The following is a 23,182-nucleotide window of genomic DNA, read 5'->3' on the forward strand; positions in this document are numbered from 1 at the left end:
GCTGCTATGATGTAGGGTTTGGAGACACTGACAAAAAGACAGGAGGGGGCAGAACTGACGATGTAAAGGTTTTCCTTGGGAGTGAAAAGGATGGACAGGATTAGAAATGAGTCCATGAGAGGGACAGCTTGAGCAGTTTGAGACGAGGGTTAGGGATTGAGAAGCGAGGGCGAGATGGTTTGGACGCGCAGAGGAGGGAGAGTGGATATGTCGGTGAAAGGATAGTGAAGCTGGAGCTACCAGGAAGGAGGAAAAGAGGAAGACCTCAGAGATGATTCATGGATGCAGTCAGATATTATATTTTCAAGTGAAAAGGCCATCTATTGGTAACCAGAAGAATTATGACTCGTGCAAGAGCAGCGTGACAGCGTAACATGCCAAAGCGCTTCACAGCGAGAGGTGGATGGCCATTTAAAGCCAGGTGATTTTTCTCAGACAGTCAAGACTGGTTTCTAACCACAAACGCCCTTTAGCCACTTTCCCTTATTAGAAATAAAAATAAATGCATTTCAACTGGAATAATGTTTTGTGCTTGCACTGTATATACTTTCAAGATTTAGGTTGAGGACAAAACCTTCTGCCACCACTCAGCCCCGATCCTTAGTGAGGACTTCTTGTGACCAGGAACATGTTATGACTGCAATCAGATCATGCTGATCCTTAAATATATCATTGGGCCTCAAAAAATGTCTTCTTAGTCATGGTCTAAAGTGCGGACCGGCAGATTTTTCTTTGTTGCTATTTTAATTTGAAGGACTTTAGGAATCGTGTAAAATTTGTGTTTTTTGTGTCTTTCTAGGCACAGATGCGTGACACATGTACATAATTCATCCAGCAGACGCAGCAGGCTGGAGCGGAAGTTTGCATGTTACAGTATGTGTTTGCAAGCTCCATCTCTCGCCTCATTGCATATCTATTCAGGGGAGAATAGGGAGAAGCATAACAGAGCAGGGCACCAGGCTTCTTCCTCACCAGTTCCTGTCTGGGGAAAAATGTGTCAACTCTCTGGCAACTTCTGATCCTTCAAAGCCGTGTTCTGATTCAACTCGGTCATCACTGTGAGGAGGGGGTGTGAATTTGGGTAGCTAATTATTTTAATTGCTTCCATAAGCTGTATGTCAAAACCACTGACTGATGAGAAGTGGCCAAATCAGCGAACCAGACTACAGCGTCCCATTGTTTTAGAACAACAGCGTGCCCACACACTGAAAGCACCATCCATCTGTCTCTCTCTGTTTTTCCATCCTCGTGTAAGTCACTCATCGTCAGCTTGTGTCCATAAGGACTGACTCGGTGCTTAGCATTGGATGGGTGATTCACTGACAGGGGCTCTTCATCTCCTCATTCTCCTAAAATCTCACAAACAGCAAGGATTACCCGATCAGGTGAAAATTTTTCTCTGTGCATGCCGACTCGTTCCCTAAGTTTCTCTGATATCACACAAACAGTTCATCTAAGCTGAGAAAGCTGCTCTGTCCTCTGGTTTTGTTTTGGTTTTTTGGGATACGCGTGGAGTCGTCAGCTCATCGCTGCGCCGCTGCCAGAATGCGTTGCATGGCTGCTTTCACGGACAGCGCACAGTGTGGTAGCTTCTCAGTGTAAACAGCTCTGCTCTCCTAACAGCTAAAATAGTTGTTTGCACCTGCTTCTGTTTATTTCTCTTTTTTTGCACAAACATTATTAATGTGTCAGAACTTTAAAGATATCGATGCTCATTCTGCAAATTAATGCTTATTGGTTGGTCAAGAACTTCTACCATGATGTAATCTGTTGATGGCACCAAGTTTCCAAATGATATTCAGTCATTAAAGCTGCAGTTAAATGACCTCAGAAATGTCTGTGAGTATGAGGATGGAGGTGATGCTATCAACGAGCTGCTGCTAGAAATTCTGAACCGCTGCTCATGTTCGTGTTTTTTTCTTTTTCCTTTCTTATCCTTATTCCCATCTATTCCTTTCCTTCAACAAGGACAACACATGTTAATGATCATTAATATACCAAACATACGAAGTGTAAACATGACAGATGGTAGCAAAACTGCTAATTTACATCTGTAGTCTGAGGACAGGTCACATAAAACTTTCTGACAAGCAAAGATCCAACAGGAAAGAGTTAAACGTAGGAGTGAAGATTTGGGTGCTGTATGGTGTCACATCTCCCCTTACAAAAATATATTTTACTATAAAAAACCCTAAACTTTCATCGATACATAGAAAACGCTGACATTGATGTTGTAATGCTTGAGCTAAAGCACCATACAGCCCTATTCATCCTGGATTATCAGAGTCTAGATTAGTGGGTGTGACACAGACATGTACAAGATGTTTATATTTCTGCTGGATTTCATTTGTCTGATAAATAGAGAAGCTGTAACTCACAAATCTGTCTGATCCTGATTCAAAAGGCTGTGGGACTGCTCTATTCCATCAGCTCTACGTTACGCCAACAACTTTTCTTTGTAGGTTTGTAATCGTTTTTGACTGAACTGCAAACTCTTGTGGAATAAAAAGCTCACGTGATGATTGTTGGAAAGCTTTTATTGCATTTACAGTAACATAAACATGTTCCTGTCAACTGAATTAATGTTATCCAACTTAACATTATACAAGGTCTTAAATAATCAGGCCCCATCTTATCTTAATGACCTTGTAGTACCATATCACCCTATTAGAGCACTTCGCTCTCCCACTGCAGGCCTACTTGTTGTTCCTTGAGTATTTAAAAGTAGAATGGGAGGCAGAGCCTTCAGTTTTCAGGCCCCTCTTCTGTGGAACCAGCTTCCAGTTTGGATTCGGGAGACAGACACTATCTCTACTTTTAAGATTCAAACTTTCCTTTTTGCTAAAGCATATAGTTAGGGCTGGACCAGGTGACCCTGAATCCTCCCTTAGTTATGCTGCAATAGGTGTGGACTGCTGGGGGATTCCCATGATGCACTGGGTGTTTCTTCTCCTCTCTGCATTTAATCTCTGGCTCTCTTCAACAGTGTGTGTTTTGCCCTCTCTCCCCTCCCCGAGCCTGGTTTATTCCTGTCAAAAGGGAGTTTTTCTTCTCCACCGTTACCAAAGCGCTTGCTCACAGGTTGTCATTTAATAATGGAGTTCTCTCTGAATTAGAATAGAGTCTTTACCTTACAATAAAAAACACCTTGAGGTGACTGTTGTTGTGATTTGGTGCTCTATAACTAGAACAGAATTGAAACTTGAATTAAGCTTCTCTTGTCAGCTCACATGTTTGAGGAGGTGAACTCAGCGAGAGATCAGGGAAACGACGTACAGCATTCAGAAAGTCAGAATCAATCAAGAAAAGTGCAACTGGCACATCTCTAGAATCGTTACGCTGAAAAAAAGCACTCACTTCTCTGTCCATTTCTTAATTGGTCGTCCAGAGATAACGACACAGACACAGCCTTAATGATACTGAACAGGCAGAGCCACATAAGTGTGAAAGTGACTTTGCTTTATCTGAGACTCCTGGTGAGCTTATTACTGACAGTTAGGGATGTAGTTAGGCAGGCTAATCACTGGTGTTTCCCTCAGCCATCTGCTGCGGTGGTGGAGAGACGACGCAAACGCAACAGCTGCAAAGTTGTCTCAGAACATAATGAAGAGGTTTATCTGGATGAGTGGAGCAGAAGGAGGAAGAGGAGGGAGTTTAAGAGAGAGCGCAAACAATGAGGCTGACTCTAAACTCTGGCTGTTTTTCTCTAAAGACACCTACGATGAAACATACTATATGTCCCCCCCCCCCACACACACACTCTGAGTGAGCGCTCATTACGGTATCAGCACCGATCAGATTGATCCCACTTTTAATAGGCTTACAGTCATTTAAAAACAGATCAGTGAGATGAGAATCATTCCATATGTCCATTTCATAAACGCAGCTTTTTAATGACCCACAAAACGAACTTGTCTACATGCGACTTATTTTTGATTTTTTAAATAAAGAAAGTTACATATAGGAGGCCTGCATGTCTGCTCCACAGATACACGAACAAAGAAAACATGTTTTTACACATCGATTTGGGCAAAGGTTAAAAGTTTTCTCAAGTCCAGTAATTGGGTTTCTCTGGCAGACAAACACCCACGTCCACATACTATTAGCTGAGAGTTTTTAAAGTTTGGTAATTAGTTTGCGTTTCTTTGTGTTAAACAGACTCCCTGGTGAAATACCTCCATCTTAAATCTTTAACGCACAAACAACTTTCCACAAAATGATAAATCAGTGTCGCCTAAATCACAGTCTCGTTATAAAAGAAAAGTGACGGCTGGAGGAAACAATTTCCTCCTTCCTCGGCTGAAAGGCTTCGATTCAATATGTGTCCCACCACTTGGTTTCTCTTTGTGCAATAACTCAACTGTATATACATAACACTATTTATTACATATTACTTACGGCTTGTATATTGTACATTTTATATATATATATGTTTTTCCCTATGTTAATACTGTCCATATGTACATAGCGCTGCAGAACTGTACCCCCCCCCCCCCCCCCCCCCCACAGCATGTTTACACTGAGTAGGAGATGCTCTGTATCTCATTGTACAACTGTATAGTGACAATAAAGGCATTCTATTCTAAATGCCTGTTTTTGCCTTATGGACACTTGCAAACATCAAGTTCTGCTCCAAGATTTCCTGCAGCTCGTTCATTTCCGCCTGGACACACAGCTCCAATATCCTGGTAATATCACTGTGTGGATCCACAGAAACACACAGGAATGTGTGTTTCTGTGGCCATTTCACCCAATCTACTTATTCATAAACGTGACAATTTGCAGTGTTTTGAAAGGAGCATTGCAAAAAAAATTGGCATTTAAAGGAAGATACAAACAATCAATTGTTACGCAGTGAAAATGCAATGAACAATAACCATAATGAGTTATTACATTTGACCGTAAACAAACGTAATAATAGGATGATTCTTTTTTTCCGATTTTCCACAAGTCTCAAAGTGCAAAGCAGCCTGAACAATCCTTGACGCTGCACCTGAAACCAGGGGTGTCTGCTTGCAAGAAAACCGCCTCTGATCACAGTTTCAGTGTTTCTAAGAAAACGTGAGTTACAACTTAACCGTGTGGCTATTTTTGGGTTAGAAAGCTGAACTTTAAAAGATTCATGACGGTAAATCGTACCGATTTTCTGAATTTGTAAAGACAGATACGTTTTTGTCTTGTGACGTTTTAACCGAGATGCCTTCAAGGGTTTTTTTTAGTCATTACACACACACACACAGTCACAGACACTGCTCACATAATAGCAAAAAAGCAGAGCAAAGCAGAAACTGTGTGCTCACAGTCATAATTTACACTTCTTTGTGGCGTGTAAACCACAGCTGTGATAACATATCCACAAAAGACGTCTTACTGGCAAAGTCCAAAAATAAGCACTTAATTGAGTGCCAGCTAGTTAGTACGTTCACACTGCAAAAAAGCCACACACACACACACACACACACACACACACACACACACACACACACACACACACACACACACACACACACACACACACACACACACACACACACCGGGTAAACAGCCTCAAAGGTCTAATTTTCAGACTTCATTGATCCAGCCACAAACCAATCTTCTTAGCAAGGCTACACAATATTGAGGCTCACATCAGATTTCTATTACCTGCTTAATTTCCACTGCAATTTCTCGCTATTCTGTCGAAGGAATATTGTCATCCGCACCTCCTGCACACGACTGAAATTAGCCCTCGATCCAACAACAGCAGTCCAACAACAGTGTGTGTGCAGACAGGCTGGAAACAGTTTTTTCACCTTTTAGAAATAACAGCTTGCTTGAAAACAATGTAACCTTTTTTTTATTAAAGTATATTTGTATAGCATATTGGCTTTGGGAGAAGCAATCATAATGGAAAATTGGACTGCACGAGTGATAACAAGTTGAAACTAAATAACTGCTCCGATGTAGCTTCACATTGTGCACCCTCTCACTCAGACACCCACAACCAACCACACACAGACACACACACAGTTGTTATCCATGATCTGTTCTTCGGGTTTTTGGTGTTTAATTTTAATTAATTTCTGTTTATTGTGAGCTTTCCTCTGTTTCTTGGTTCAGTTATTATGTAGATTTGATATTCATGTATTGCTGTAGTTTTTCCAGTCGTCAGTTCTTGGTTCCAGTTTCTGTTTGTAGAGTTTAGAGTTTATTTTGTTCCCTCAATATGTCCCATCTCACCCTCCTGTTTCTTTTCCCCTGTGTTTAGTTATTGTTTCTAACTTCCTGTTTTATTTTGGTAGTCATTTGTCTCCCTTGCCTTGTATCTAGTTTAACTTTTCTTCTCTGTTCTTCATGTCTCAATCTTGCTACCCCTCTGTTTCCACTATCCCTCATTTCTCTCATATGTATGCATGTATGTGTATATATATATAAAACTATGAAGTCATGTCGGCTCAGACGTTGCCTGGATCAACAAGGTCCGTGTCAGGTGTTGAGGAACCAGGGCACCCTGATGAGAAGTGGGCTACATGAATAGGATGAGGAACCTATGGCATCTTTGATACCCAACATCCACATTAACTGGATGTGGAGGGTGAAGGTAACAGTGGTCCCAGTGGTAGTCGGAACACTCGGTGCAGTGACTCCCAAGCTAGCCGAGTGGCTCCAGCAGATCTCAGGAACAACACCTGAGAGCTGGGAAAGACAGCTATGCACTATTTGTGTGGTTTGCTTCAGCTGGTTTGTGCCAGACTCAAAATGTAATCTCCAAAAGGCCGCTCACCTCAACATTTTTCCTGCGGTCAGGTTTTGTTTACAGTCGAGCCGACTGGACCTAAATGCAGTCGATAGCTGTGGTCATTCGCAGACACATTCATATAAGTGCTTTACTGAACACTTGCCAGTGAATTCCGCTCTCTGAGGTCACTCTCCTCCTCTGTGTCTTAAATGGCCTCTCTATCCCACCTCTGCCCGTCTATCCTTCTCTTCCTCCCTCTCCTCCTCCGTGTCGGAAAGCTCAGAAAGGAAATTGAGGAACGTTATGCATCATTGACACTCAGCAGTTCATCAGGTATTCAAAGACATGTGCATCTGTTTACACACACACACACACACACACACACACACACACACACACACACCTAATCTAAAGGACTGGACGAATCAGAATAAAAGGATCTGAACTGGGAATAAAAAGGACTGCAGGGAATAACATTACAAAAGATATTCTGCATGAATAAAGAATAAAGAAGGAAAAGTATCGAAGGCATGACAGAAGACCAGAGGAATACTGAAGACTTTGATGTCTGCTATGAAACGCTTCCTGCTGCTTTTTGCTCTGCCTCCTCGGGCTGCGTCTCGCTGATGTCTAATAAACGTGGCATCTTTTTGGCTCCAACCAACGAGCCCGAGTGAGGACGGTGCCGGCGCAGTTTTACCAAGCGTCTGTGTGAGCAGAGTTACTCACCGAGGCCTAAAATTTCATTAGTTTAATTCGAGGAGTGGCAGCTCATGCATGAATGTGTATAAAAATATCCATTAACAGAAGAGATTATGGATTTATCCATTATATACTAACATTCTCTAATCCCATGATGATTAGCACAGCAGGTACAGGATAGATAATAACTTCCATTTCATTTTCTGTGCAGTACGCACTCGCACCTCTGATTCTGAAAGCCTAAATATCCGGGGTCTATAAAGTGATTAGTTCCCCTTTGCTGATTCTGTACTGTGTAACGATATTCTGCTCCTATCTTCACTTATCCCAGCACAGCCCCTAAATATCCCTGTTATCTGAAGACACTGCACAGAGCAGTAGGTAAATTATGGCTTGCTTCAAGTCATTTTTCTTTTGAGGAAGCTGAAATTTCTTGAAAGAATTTTATTTTAAATCACTGTGCATTTTAACACCTAAATATCCGTTCACTAAGGCTAACCGGGAAAGTCTTAGAAAAGTGAGTTTTGTTAGAAGAGCCGCGTTAACATCATATAAGGTGCATGAATAATACAGCATCATGCTGCATCCCAGAGGAGGGACCAGGTTTGGTTCACAGGCCTCCACTTTAGGCACTGCTGACTGGGACTGAGGGCACTCTGATTTGCCAGAGGCTGAATACATTTACCTGTCCTATCTCTGATTAGCCTGAGCCAAACTCATGCTGCAAATGTTAAAACTTTTCATGAAGCATCAACCTGCCAAACCTAATTTTAGCAAAACCAGCACACTTAGAATTTTTATTGTGATGAGAAGACGCTCAAAAACCTTCACGGTGGCCTTGCCCGTCTCATTTTCTTGCATTTAAAAAAATTGATTTAAAAAAAGCCAGTAAGAGATAAAAAAGGCACCACTCAATTTCTTTATCAGCACCTGCTGATTATGCTTTCCCCCAATGGAGAGAATATATGGAAGGCAAAAAGACGGAGGGCGAGGGAGGAAATGCAAACACAGCTGTTTCAGCAGCTGATGCTGTATTACCGAGTATGACCCAGAAAGAAAGTTGGATGTTCCGACATCAAGGCGCCGGTCAAAGCTATTAACTTTAGTGACAATGGAGGCGAGGTTTGGAGTGTCAGAAAGCTTCCCTCGATGCAGCGCACTACATAGGCGTCTGCTTCTGATTATGTGAGCCTCTTTACACAATACTGACAATTTAATATGAATTTTTAATTTTGTGAGGCTGCAGAGCTGTTCAAAGCAGAGAAGAGTGGCAATGCACAGTCCTGCTCATTCAGTTTTTAAATTGTTTTTCTCCGGTCTGCATTAAGAAGGCAATGAGCGTAGCCTTTACCGACCCTCAGAATTCCATTGACCTTAAATCTGCAGCGAGCTGATAGAGTTGTTGATTGGCCTCGGTGACTCGAGCAGAACTTTTCAGCTGCAGAGGCTAAAAAGTTTCCCGTCGCAACTAAAACAGCACGCAGAACGTGAACCTTATTATTGGGTGGTGGGTCTCCTTGCATTTCATTTTAAATCTATGGTGTAATTAGACGTCTAACTCGTGATGTGCCGGCAGGCGTCCATAGCTCAAAATAACTGATGTTGTGACTGTGATGTTGTTAAGTTCTTAACTTGATGGACTCAGCTGGACTTCCTTCTGACTAGAGTGTTTAAAGGGGACCTGTTATGATTTTTCTTATTACCTGTCATATATATAATTCCAGTGATGAGTGCTCATATTATACATGCCCAGAGTTTATGTACTCCTTGTGAACTTTAGAGTGTCCTAAGAAACAGATTCAAGCATTAACGTGTTGTGCTAGTGCAGACTGGGTTTTGGCATAAAAAACAAACAAAACAAACTGTTGTTATTTACAAAGAGAGCGCAGTGAGAAGACTGCATGTGAGAGGCGACAGCTCAGATTTTTGCAGCAGCCTCTTGCATATGCATTTCTGGGAGATCCTTTCTCAAGCAAGAAAATAAGAGAACATTTAAACCGCGTGTGCCAGCTGATTTGCTAACGTTTTTGATGTGCAGTTTAGCGATAACTGAGGTGATATTTAACGCAGAAAAAGCTTTTTTGTACTTGATATGGTTGCAGTTACTGCTGCACGGAGGAGGCCTCGCACAGATTTTAGAGCGACTGTTTGAAAAGAGACGTTTCTCCAATCGTCTAAATTTATTTGTAATACCAGATAAACGTGATAAAAACTTCTAGATGACCTGGAACTTCCAAGTTAAAGGAGTCATGCAATACCAGCAATGACTCTTTGATGGGTGTCAGTCTGATCTGTGGATTTATGTTAACAGACTTTACAAACAACATTTGTCCTCAACAAAGTTTTGTGACACTCACATTAAACTATTATAGTTTCAGGACCATGGACAGCGCACAAGGTTTTCATAGTGACCCACACAAATTCAGCTGCATTTTAATAATACATGAGACACACACACACACACACACACACACACACTTGAAGGGATGGCGTTTGTTTCATGCTACAGAAAGCAACGCCACAATATTGTTGCACAGCCTACAGTCTTTGGAGGCTGTTAACTACCAAACCCTGTTTCCATTATGGTGTCTGCCTGCCAGACTGCTGCTCTAGGTCTACACTTGTGTGACCTATGACCTATATTTGACCTGTAGCATATATTTATATGCTTTTCTGAATACAATTAACAAGCTGCTTCTTGTTGGTAAATTACCCAAAGTTGAATATCATCTCATAGTTTCTTGCCAGATTTGATAAGCTGACTGCGCCCGTGTTTAGATCTCACACGCTGGGTTCTGACTGCACAGACGTCCCCCACCTGAGGATTAACCAGGGCCCAGCAGAAGATATAAAGAATTATGGGTAGCACTTTATAATACGCCCCATGACTAAGAGTGGATCCCCTGTAACTACATGGCAATTCAAGGTATTTTATTTACATTTAAATTTTACTATAGTTATTAATATTTACACAGGTAGACACATGAGAATGAGGGTCAGGTTTAACAGGAAAGAAAGAAATAATTATACTGTAAGTAGATGTAGGTACTGCAAGTAATTACAAGTAGTGTGCAGTTTCTATGGTAATTCTGCTGAAAAACAATGTTTCCCCATCTAACATTAGAGACGGGCTGTACTAAACTGTCAGGTCTGTGTGACTTCAGTTGTTCTCTTTCACGGTTACTGTTTAAACACTTTCTAAATGAGTGTTTCCTTTCCTGTAAGTTGGGTGAGGCTAATCCACTCTGTAATACGATCGACGCCCTAAAAAGCAACAGTGTACTTACAGTGTCAGACGAGGGTGTGTTGTTTGTTTTACCAAGAAGTTAAACAGAACTTGAAACCTGATTTTTTACCACCTTATTCTAATGTACCTACCTTTAAGTATTTGTAGGTAAATATAATTACTTAATTTGAAATAAAATACCATGAAATTCAATTTTCCATTTTTCCCATTACAGGGGAATTAAGCCCTTTATCACAGGTGTTACTACAGGTGTTTTAGTTTTCTGGTACGCACCTCTGCTCTCATTAGCATTGTTTTCAGCGTTAAGTGACAGCAACACACACCCAGGCTGCATGGACCCAACAATAGGCAACTCACAGCTGAACTCAATCGAAGCGCCAGAGAAACTTTACACAGCGATAACACGTCTGTCTGCTGCTTTCAGGGGTTTTTTCTGCCCCCAAAGAAACAAAGCAATCAGCAACAGCAAAACATCAAACCATGCTTTAAAAAGCTGTGCATAATGACAAAATGTTTCTGTTTAGAATCGGACAACGTGCTAACTGTGCCTTCTTTCTGTTATGATGTGGAAAAAGATAACACTCACTCATCCCTGCTACATAATGCAACTTTATGCAAGGGTTACTCTCTCCAAATCCCCCATTTAAACTAACAAAGACTGCAGAGGACTCTAATTATCTGCTACTGACAGCCTCCATTGGGGGATTTCGCTGTGTGATCAGTATTTATCGGTGTCTCGTGGATTCGAAGCGATAGGACAGAGCGGACGAGAGCAGAATGAAAACCTGAGCCGACTTACTCACCTGAGGCGTCATACCATGGCACAGGTACATGATGGGGACGTTGTCAGTGTCAGGTCCTTGGTCCAGACACAGGTCGTCTCTCAAGCTGTTCTTCAACTGAAAAACAGAGTGAAGGTCAAAATGAAGACGGGATGCTTCTCTACCTAAAACTGACATTATAGGCAGTGAAGCTCAGGAATACAAAATGACAAGACTGCCGTCTAAACCGATTTCATAACAGAGCAAACAGGACACACGAGGAGGGAATGACAACGTGAAGGGGAACAGAGGAAAACTAAGGACCTAAATTCATAAGACGATGGGCGACAAGTGGAAAACACAGCCGGAACAAATCCAACTAACAAAACAGGGAAGCAAAACTAAACATAACGCACATGAGATGAGGGACTGTCAAAATAAAACAGGAAGCGATAAGAACACTGAGATTCAGGCAAAGAATCAGAATCAGAATCAGAATACTTTATTGATCCCTGGGGGAAATTTATTTTTTTTGTTACAGTGCTCCATTATAAACCAACATAAACCAACATTAAGACAAGACAGACAATACGCTAACTAAGACACGTGAGCTTGACACTCGCACGGGGAATAACAGACATGGAAACACACGACACAGCGGGGAGACAAAACAAAGCAAGCAACAGCCAAACTAGAACACAAGAACCACACAGGACAGGGCCAAGAGAGGAGGACACACCGAGGAAAGACTGGAGACTGGACACGAAAGAAACAAAGCTAAAGAAGAACTAAGAACTAGAAATGCAACAAAATCAGAGGATCTCCTAAACTGAAGATCAGAATCTCAATATTCCACAAGTCTAAACAAACACAGGACCCAGAGGACCAGGACATCTAAGGTCTGAAATTAAAAACAAAAAAATAACTGTTTTTGTAAAAGAAATCTCTTTACAAAAGTCAAACGTTGTGCATTTAAGAATACATTTTTCACTGAAACATTTTTATACGTTATCTTATGTTTTTTTCCCTCTAATTTAAGAGAAATGCCCCGTCTGTGCTGATGAAACTGCTTTTGAGTCCACTGTTTTTGATCCTTTGATATTTTGGAGGGACAACTTATTAAAGAGCTGTAATTCCTTAACCCTTCCTTTTTAATGGGCTGTTAATCCCCTCAAATTACATCCGAGAGAGTGCGCTTTAAACCCAAATTCATTATTTTACTGTCACTTGAAAGTGTTTTGGGAGTATAATAAAGAAACCAGCTAAGACAGCGATGATGTGGTCCTTTCACCACAACCAAGAAAATGAAGTTAAAGAAAGAAGACGCTCTGTTTAAACGACGTGTGTCTGGTTTTCCTTATGGATACGTCTTTGCATTCCTCTCATAAATGGAAGACGAGTGAAGCAGTCTCCTTCTCCCTCTCTATCTGGCTGTCTCTCTACATTATTAATTACTCCATTATGACAGAGTGGTGCACTACACAGCTTTAGCTGCGTGGCTAAAGTGAAGACAAATGGAACCACAGCGGGCTAATTACTGCTCGCCAGGAGAGTTATGCAAACACTTTACACTAACATTCACCTTTTTTGGCAGCTGCAGAGTCATATTTCAAAAAGAAAGAGCATCTTTGCTTTTTGGGTTACAGGTTATTTCCTCAGTTTGGCCACGTTCCACAAAAGATTATGAACTAATTGTTCAAAGTAGGCAAAAGAAAAACTAAAAAGAACTTCAGGTTGTCCTTGCTTCGTCTATTCTGCTTCATGGCTTGTTTTCTGATCTTAGCAATTATCGCACTGAGTGCAGTGCTATTAATCCCTAACCCTCAGAGAGGGAGGATCCTCCAGCAGGCCAATATCGCTGTGCATCGAGCCCATGTTGTAGCCAATATCCGAGTCCACGCTACCCATGGAAGGGTTTTGGCCTAAAGTGAATAATTTACCCTGGTGTCTGTAGGATACTGTTACGTTAGATATACCTTGGGCAAGACACTCAACCCCCGAGTCCTCCGATACATCTGCAGCATGTGCACAGAAAAACAGCGGCTGTGTGCACACATGAGCACCAGCATTGTATAAATACAGTGGCTTGCTGCTTAAAAGTCTTTGGTGTGGTCATTAAATCTAGAAGGGAACTATAAGTCAAAATGCAGAATAATAATCTGGACCGTCTGTAATTGTTGATCAGTCAATCGTGTTAGTTTCTGCTGCATTTCCATTTCATGCCATCACTTCCTTATGTTATTCTCTCAAAGGGCAACTTAAGTATAGAGCTGAGGTTAGTAAACTTTGATGACTTAGTCAAATCTGATGCCAGCAGAGGAGCTAACAGCGAAGGGTTAACAGTTTGAATCCCAGTCAGCGTATTCATTTCACTCTGGTAATCAGTATTAACTAATATTAACTATTAGCCAGATGCCTGAAACTACAGTATCGATATCATAGCGTGAAATAAAACTGTTTAATCTGTATAAAAAATCCAGCCTTGGTAATATGCAGCAGAGATTTTTGTACTTTGACCATGTTCGCTTGAACACTTTACAGATAATAACAATCTGTTATGCTGCTTCATGATTCATGAAGTGTCGTGAATCTTTGTGCGATGACTGATGCGCTCACACATGCATTATTTTCCTCTGTCTCTCTTCCACAGCATGTCTTTATCCTTCTCTCACCCCAACCAATCACAGCAGATGGCCCCGCCCCTCCCTGAGCCTGGTTCTGCTGGAGGTTTCTTCCTGTTAAAAGGGAGTTTTTCCTTCCCACTGTCGCCAAAGTGCTGCTCATAGGGGGATATATGATTGTTGGGTTTTTCCTCTGTATGTATTATTGTAGGGTCGACCTTACAATATAAAGCACATTGAGGTGACTGTTGTTGTGATTTGGTGCTATATCGTAATCTTTTTATACAGTCTATAGTTTTTCCTTTATTTAGGCTAAAATTGATGAAATTATAGAAAAAGTGGTCAATGAAGTTAAGTTTCTTAATTTTTACCAAAAACGATGTGTATAGTTATTGTTTCTTAAAACATAAGCTAATAACTCAGGTCTCTAAGTTCTCCATGTTTTCTGAGATGTTTTTTTCCCTTTTTTTTGATAACATCTTCAGTTTGGGTGACGTTTATCTAAATGTTCCATTCCTGCACATTCCACACAACAAACTGTTTATTATCTGAAGTAAAATATTCACCAGCAGAGCTCTGATAACAGCGATAACCGCAGTGTCATGAGGACTGATGTGATGCGAATGCACACATTGAGGAAACCTGGCTGTTAATATCTGACACTGAACTGATGAGCTTCGGTAAAAGTTCATCTTTGTGAATCTCACAGGTGAGTGGAGCCATCTTTACTCTGCCTTCCAAGCGACCTCTAAAAAGAGCTGATTTGAAATGTCTCTTTACGTATTCAAGCTCTGGTCTGAGTTTGGTCGGCTCCAGGTTTATTCATCATTAACGTTGGCAAAATACAAACATTACTTTTGAAAGTTGAATGAAACGGCTCGATGGGTCCACATTCACACCAAACCGAGTCTCAAAGCTGAAGCATTTGGAGTTTATGATGAATGACAGACAGGCAAAACTTTCATTTCCGACAGTTTATTTTCTCCACTTGCAGCACAGCTGGCCTCAGCCAACCTGCAGAACCCGCCGTTCATCGGGATCACGGATCGCATCTCTGCCTTGGTTTACCTAATGCAACCCATCGCCTCTCTGCGCTCCTCTGCATCACGTCAGAGACAGTCCTGTGGAGGTTTCAGTTTGTTTTTGATCCATTATTGAAGGCTGAGTGAAGCTTTCTGTTTCACAATATCTCACGCTGCTTTCGGACGTATCACAGCGCTGCAATAATTTGATTTTTTATCGATTCCCTGAGGGAATTTCGTTTTTACTTTTGTCCCATTTCATAGAGGGTCAGAGGTCAGGCTCGATTACACAGCCGGTGGCCGCGATGACACCGGATGATTCAGTGTTTTGCTCAGTGGAGGTAAGGAAGCAGGAGGATTTAATAGTTGTTGAGATACATCAGTCTGGACTCCACCAGCTGATAACTATTCCATCAATCAGGCCGTGCTCTCGAGTCCAGGAGGCATCACATCAGGGGCCTCTTCCATTTCACTCATGAAGGCAATTTTTGATGCACTTGTATTCCCATGCTATGCCCCTTTGCACTCCATAACATCTAAAACTTTAGTTTACGTTATTTTCAGAAGTTAAAGGTCTCTAACATACAATACAGTGTAGAAGTCAGAGAAAACCATTCTTTATATTTCATGAGGAAAATGGTAAATAGAAGCAGTGATTTAGTAAAACATGTCAACATGAATGGAAATTAAGTAAATAAGGCAACAAAGAGCTTAAAAGTCAAGCTTTGGTGTGATCACCTTTTTTCTTCAGCACAGTCTGAACTCACTGACGTGGCCTTTCCTTCATTTCTCTGAGTGGTCTTCAGGAAAAGTTCTCCAGGCTTCTTGAAGAACATTCAAAGCCCTTCTTTGGATGTTGGCTAACATTTCTTCTGCCAAGATGTTCCCACACTGCTTCAATAATGTCGAGGTCCGATCCACGACTGATGCTGTTCCACTCTGTGTTTTTATCTCCAGGTGTGCTCTTACTGCACCTGCAGTGTGTTTGGGATCGTTGTCATGCATTGATTTTAACACAGACGTGCGACACCACTGGCTGAAATGCAGCCCAAACATAACAGATGCTCCACCGTGTTTAACAGACGGCTGTAACTCTTCTGTTGTGGCTCTCGCCTGACTTCTTCCAGATTCATTTCCAATTGAATTTGTCTCTGTTTCCCTTCTTTAAGCACGGCTTCTTGACAAAGCACTGTCTGTGCTGTGTTCAGTGCTTGCCTTGTGTGAGCTATGTGTTCTTGTAGCTTTGACTTCATGCTAAATAAGAGATGAGTGTGTAAACAGATGGTTGTCACATCAGAACGCATGTCGCGCTCTCTCCGACTGCTATCTCCCGCAAGATATTGTTTTTTTGGCAAATATGAAACCTTCCTATCTACATCGCTCACATGTCACCGTGGCAACGCTTTCCTCTGACACGCTCAAAGCCAAGCCCCGCACGTGCTCAGTAGTGTCAACAAATAACTCCATCCGGCCCACATTGTGATTGAAGTGTTTATCGAACAGCAGCACAAGAGGTGATGCGGAGGCTGCTTTCAGAACTGGAGATTCAATTGCTGCCGCTAATGTCTGCCCCCCACCCAGCCGCCCCTCCACCCCACCCCACCACACCACCCACACATCTATCAACACATAACTCTTTTCTTCTTCTATTCAGCGACAGAATTGATGTTCCACAGAGACAGAATAAAACTGAAAGAAGTCCTTTTTAACTACAGGTGGGAAAACAAAAATTGTTTGCATCCAGCTTGCAGACAACAGATGATTCAAAGTTATTTGAAAAATAAAATACAAGAGAGAACTTAAATCAGTTTCACACCAGCATCGATGAAACTGATCGATGAAACTGAACTAAAAATATTTAAAGTGACTTTTTACATGCGGCTAAAGACAGTCTGTCCTGAACAGTGTAGTAATATTTGTTCACAGATTGAAGTTCAGTCATGCACTCTGCAAACCTGAGTCCACTGGCACAGCAGGAGGGATCCAAAATGAATACGGATCACGGATTCAGACCAGATCCGGTTCAGCTCCGGTCGTTTCCCAGCTCATCCCGTCCGAATCATAATGGCTTCATTTCCTTGACGTGATTTGTTCCTTTGTTTAAAAAGGCTCCTTTGCTCTAAGCTATACTCATTTATGCAATATATATAAAAACTGAAGCAGTTCTCAATGTGCTTCTTTTTAATGATAAAACTTTAGATGAAAAAAAAACCTGGAAAGTTGCCCTGTTTTTTTTTTTTCAGAAATCTGAAACTATGACTGAACTGGAGAACATTAGATCAGAGGTTTTATCCAGTAATAGCAAAAAAAGTGAGGTTGTTACATTTCATCAGTAGATTAAGCTTTTACTAAAAAATTATTGAAAGATAGAAATGATCATTAACTATAGAAAAAACTGTTTTTATTCATTAAACACTGTCTTGAGGATAATAACGTCACAGACCGTTTCTCCTGTCGGGTCACAGCTGAGTAATTAGATTAAAAATCAAGAAGAAAAATAAGATTCCAGCTTCATTTAATCAAAATGACATTTGGATAAATGATGACAGCAAATGTTCTAACAAATTATATATTTAGTATCAAAGTTTTATTCTGTCTGTCATGACAACGGAGCTAATCGAAATGAACCTTTTTAAACTTCCTGTTTTTTAATATAAACATGACGTTCAGCACTGACACGTGTTCATATTCAGGGTGAACATTCCCAGAGCTGATTGGAACAACTCTGATCAGCTGTTCTGGCGGCTCTGAGTTTATTTTTAAACTCAAAGATTGTTTTACCTGCTTCCTCGAATAGGGCCCACAATCTGAAGACCAAACCTCATTTCAGTTTACGAGTTATTATTTTTATTTCAGAGTAACAGAAGCATGCACTGATACTGTGGACATTTTATCTGATTTCCTATCATTCAAAAAAACTCAAGAAAGTGAATTTTGGGCAAAGCTTAAATAATCATATCACCTGGTGGGATACGGTCAAAATAACCTGGAGGTTATGCGGGTTACTTTGTACCCACATTTTGTTACCAGGTTCATCGTCTAGCTGTATCTAATTATTTACCCAGTACAGATCTTTTTTTTTAACCCTTACAAGTGTCATGTTTCCATCTCATGTCTGAGAATCTGTTCCTAAATGGGCTGTCTTGCTCTTTGTTCTACACGACACCAATCAGGTATAACACTGTGGCCACTGACAGGTGAAGTGAATACCACTGATTATCTCTTCAGCACAGGACCTGTTAGTGGGTGGGATATGTATATTAGGGAGCAAGTGAACATTCTGTCCTCAAAGTTGTTTTTATGGAGGAAAAATGGGCAAACATGAGGATCTGAGGTTTGAAAAAGGGACAAATCTCTAAAACTGCAGATTTGTGGGGCGTTCACGTCTGCAGGGGTCATGAAAAGCGGTCCAAGGAAGGAACAGGGGTGAAACAGCGACAGGGTCATGGGTGGCAAAGGCTCTTTCATGCATGTGGGAGTGACAGCTGTCCCTTGTGGTTTGACCCAACAGACAAGCTACTAAAACTGAAACTGCTGAAAAATGTAAGGCTGCTTCTGATAGAAAGGTGTCAGAATACACAGAGCATCACAGTTTGTTGGCACCAGTCAGGATGCCATCTGCCACGAAGCAAAGATGGTTCAGGAACGGTTTGAGGAGCACAAAAACGAGTTTGAGGTGTTTCACCAGATCTCAGTCCAAACAAGTCCGATCCACGGAGGACTAGATTTACTAAACCTGCGCAAATTTGCGTAACTTCCCTCAACCCAACACCTACTAGAATTACTGGCTTTTTTATTTTCTGGTGCAAGTCCCGAGGTGTTAATCACCCCTGCTGAGATTTTCACAGGTCGTCAGCTCGTTTCTCCTCCAGCTTTTGTTGTGCAAACCACCCATTATCCTTTAGGCCTGGCAAATTTGCATTTGCTCACTCAGAGTTGCTCAGATCCAAGTCAGGCCAAACCTCTGTGTTACGACTTTCAGAAATGCCTGCCGTATCTATACAAAATATCCCACACATTGACTGACCTGCAAATATGAAAGACACACATTCACACCTTCCTTGACTCTCAGCACAGATCTTCCATTAGTCAAAGAAGCTTGGAAAGAAAAGCGTCTGGACTTCTTTGAGTTGCTTGAAGACGTTTCACCTCTCATCTGAGAAGCTTCTTCAGTTCTAAGGTCAAATGGTGGTATATAAATAACTAGACTTTATGTATATTATGTAAGGTGTGGATAAATAAATATGTGTACAACTCTGTCTATATATGTTTATGGACAGGCATGGTGTATTGTAGGCTGCAGGTACTGCCTGACAACGATTGGAAGGAAAGACCTTCTCCGGGTTCTCTCCTGTCTCCTGAATCTCTCCTGGTTGGGGGTTGGGGGAGGGTATGGTCGCACAACAAAAGCAGGAGAACAATGGAGCTGAAGGCCTCTCAGCGGGGTGCTAGGAGGTGTTAGGTTCAGGGGAATTTACGCAAATTTGCGCAGTGCTAGTAAATCTAGTAGTAGGGACCAGGAAAAAAAAGGCTCAGTAATTCTAGTGTTAAAGGATCTGCTGCTAACATCTTGGTGCCAGATGCCACAGCACACCTTCAGGGGTCTAGTGAAGTCCATGCCTCGGTACACTTAAGTTACAATATGGCAAAAGTTTTGGTTTTTTCATCAATGCAGAAACAGGATGTCTACCCAAGCTACAATCCAGTTATAAGTTTTAAAGATTTTATGGGTTAAAGGGTGACTGAGATTTCAATTAAAAATGACATTAAATGGTTAGTAAGTGGAATTGGTCCCAAATGAGTCATTTTCGTCCTCTATCAGCAGGAGCAGTCAGAGCAGGGGGATAATTCTGCTCCGCTTTCAACAGATTACTGTCATTTTTCAATTATGCAAAATCCTCCCACGGCCGTTAGCTGATGAGAGTTATAGTCAAGCAGAAGTTAAGTGGTAGAAAAAAAGTTCACCTTCTCCATACCCGCTGCTGTGATTTAAAGTGAGTGTGCGTGTGCAATTGCACTGAGGTTTAACAGAAAAGTTGGGTTTTTGCAGCTGGAAAGTTACAGGAAGTCATGAAGAGGTGTTTATGATACGACGATAACAGGGTGGGTATTATTTCTATTTTAGGTTATTTCTAAAAATCATCAACATGAAGAATCTGAACAAAACTCAAAATAAGAGGCGCACACTCACAGGAGCACAAGACCTAACTGTGAAAGTCCATTTGTGACCATTTCCAGATGAATCATTTTGGGTAGAGGGTATATTTTGTCACCACAGGGAATCAAAATAATTTAGCAGAGGCACTGATATGCAGACCACATGGTGAGAACCCCCCATCACTTCTAGCAACTCAAATCCAGACTTTAATCACTGTAATATCTTTATTTTACACCAAAACATGAAAAGAAGTATCAATCGTATTGGATGCGAATCCAAAACTGGTAGTGGTCGTGCATAAGAAGGCAAAAGTCCATGAAACAGCCCCAGGGTCATACATGAGGACATCAGTGAGGAACAAAAGAAAAAACAGAAGCACTGGAGCATCAGGAAATGTTTGGAAAGCTATAAATGTACGAGAAACAGAGGTTTTAAACTAGAACAGAAAGAAAATGCCTACAGCTCTCATGGGCTGTGTGGGGTTCAACAGGCTGCCAGTCGACTGCAGGGCCAACTGTTTCACAAAGACTACAAATACCCAGGAATACATAATGTTCTGATTTGGGAATTATTCAGAAACCAGTGGGAACTCATTAATGAATAAACCCTTAATTCTGGATGTCAACATAGGCAAAGACGGAAATGCAGGTCGATCACAGGAACTCACCACGCCATAAGCAACTGTGTCGCTGTAGGATCGGAGCTCAGGGTAGATGTTGGAGAGGAACCAGCTGAACGGTCGACACCGGAGTCTTGACCGCAGGGCCTTCCTCTTAGAAATGTCCCCGATGTCTATTCCTGAGTTCTAGGCAAGGAAGTAAACACACACAGATCCAAGTTTTACATGCTGAGCATTTTACTGCCACCCAATGACCTCGAGCAACACGATAAATACAAAAAGAGCTTCAATTTTCTTACATTCGACGTAGCAATAAATAAAAACACGTGCAGAATTCAGGCCTCTGCGTCCTTTGAGCACTACTACATCCTTGGAATGGCAATGAAAGAGTCGGAAATGATAACTGAGCAGAAGAACAGCAAGGAATGTTTAAAAAGGAGCCTCACAGAGTGCGATACTCAGTGAGGAACGGCTGAAATTAAACAGAGATGTTAAGGCAGAATCTACATAAAAAGTATGTGAAATGTCCCGAAAGATTGTTTTCCTGCCAAGAGGAAATTTACCCTACAGACATAAATTATTCTTGGTCCTACAAATTTGAGCATCTACTGGCCGATCTGCATTGAATCACTGTAAATCTGGTCTGCAACACTGTGCTCATACATAAAACAATATCAGAGAAGAGTTATTGCCGGGCTCGAGCAAACTGGAAGACAAGAGTGATCTACAGGCTTATGAATAATGAAACTAGCTATGAACTGAAGGACTACTTTGGGTGAGTTTTATATATATATATATATATGTGTGCGATCACTCAGATATGAGTCTGACTTCGCATTAGACCTGAACACACGTGGTTGAAACATGGATACTAAAAGGCTGAACTAGTGTGAACTTTTTGGGATTATGAGGGTTTGGTTAGGTTTTGATAGGTCAGCTAAACCTGGTTAAGAAACACACTGTAGATCTTTGTTATACAGTATTCAAATGACTTGTCATCTGAAAATGTAAACAAACAGGAAGTGACTAAAATGGTAGTACCTCTAATGACCGCTTGAGGGTGGGTCCAAAAGCAAATCGATCTCAATGCTAAAACGCGCAACGTTATGACATGAAAAGGAATGATGGAGCTTGACACAGAATAAATAACCAAGCTCTCTAGCGTTATCTGGTAAGTTAACGCTCAATTATTTTATCTAACTTTCATCACACATACAACTAACATGCTAAGAATTGTCCAAAATCCACAGCAAAAATGTAGCTCCATCTTTTATATACAGTACATGCTTGCACAACAACAATCCTTCAGAGATGCATTTGCTTGTTATTTATGTGCCACCGACTTTCTAGTGGATCTCCATGGTGGCATTCACGGCTGCTAGAAAATCTGTAACACAACCCCTGAACACAAATAAACATGTCCACAATAACACCCCCGCACACAGAGAGAAGAAGCACCACACACACACACACACAGTGAGTGCAGTGTGTTTACCTGCAGTGGAACGTTCCAGGCCATGTAGACGTGACTCTTGTACTGGTCCATCCAGACCTCAGCCACCCTCAGAGCATTGCGGCGGACGTGAGCCGTCAGGTTCTCCGTGTAGGGTTTGTGGGCACGTTCGATGTGGGCGATCCGAGAGCAGGGCAGGACCTCTACACTGCCACCGCACTGCCACACCTTTGTTACACACACACACACACACACACACACACACACACACACACACACACACACACACACACACACACACACACACACGTAAATTCCGACATGTGAGGACTGTGGGGACTCCCAAAAAAGGTAGAGATATTTTCAGCACCTGCCAGGTTACTGCCAGTTAAACCTGTGTCCTCTGAATAGGAGATTAAAACCTGCTGAAACTGAGCCTGGCTGATGGAATTAGCATGAATAGAAAGGTATCACAGGCACACAGTGGTAATGCCTACCCAGATGCTGCTATTTTAACCTGTCTGCACTTGTTTGACAGTGGAAGCCGTCCTACAGCCTACGTAGGACTAGCCAGGCTCATGACACATGTGACAAATGTTATTTCAAGTCATACATGTTTTAGCAAACAATATTTGGTGTGTGTGCGAGGTAGCACATCATAGAAAACTCATCCAGATTCATGTTTGGATTCTTCCTTCTTTTGTGCCATATACAGTAATGGAAACAAGTGTCTTTGAATTCAAAGGTTTTCTGTGTGAGGAGATAATAAATAAAAACTTCACACCCTCAGCAGGTTCTAAAATTAGGTAAATACAACCTCAGAAGTACAGCTACACGTGGGATATTATACCGTATTATTATTTATCAGAATAAAAACTAAA

The 23,182-nt window shown here is 41.5% G+C and overlaps 1 protein-coding gene across 2 annotated transcripts in view; it reads right to left on the reverse strand.

The window, feature by feature from the left end:
• The window catches only part of galnt18a (UDP-N-acetyl-alpha-D-galactosamine:polypeptide N-acetylgalactosaminyltransferase 18a), a 180,961-nt gene that overhangs the window by 20,821 nt on the left and 136,958 nt on the right, over positions 1 to 23,182 (reverse strand). For both annotated transcript variants that reach the window (XM_084936564.1, XM_084936563.1), the window contains exons 7-9: positions 22,344 to 22,529; positions 20,897 to 21,034; positions 11,471 to 11,566 (exon numbers count right to left, since the gene is read on the reverse strand). In XM_084936564.1, coding sequence (XP_084792690.1) covers positions 11,471 to 11,566; positions 20,897 to 21,034; positions 22,344 to 22,529 — 420 coding nt within the window. The remainder of the gene's footprint in view (positions 1 to 11,470; positions 11,567 to 20,896; positions 21,035 to 22,343; positions 22,530 to 23,182) is intronic.

The sequence above is a fragment of the Perissodus microlepis genome, chromosome 7 (genome assembly GCF_051167445.1).
Source record: "Perissodus microlepis isolate ML-2025 ecotype Zambia chromosome 7, ASM5116744v1, whole genome shotgun sequence".
Classification (NCBI taxonomy): Eukaryota; Metazoa; Chordata; class Actinopteri; order Cichliformes; family Cichlidae; genus Perissodus; species Perissodus microlepis.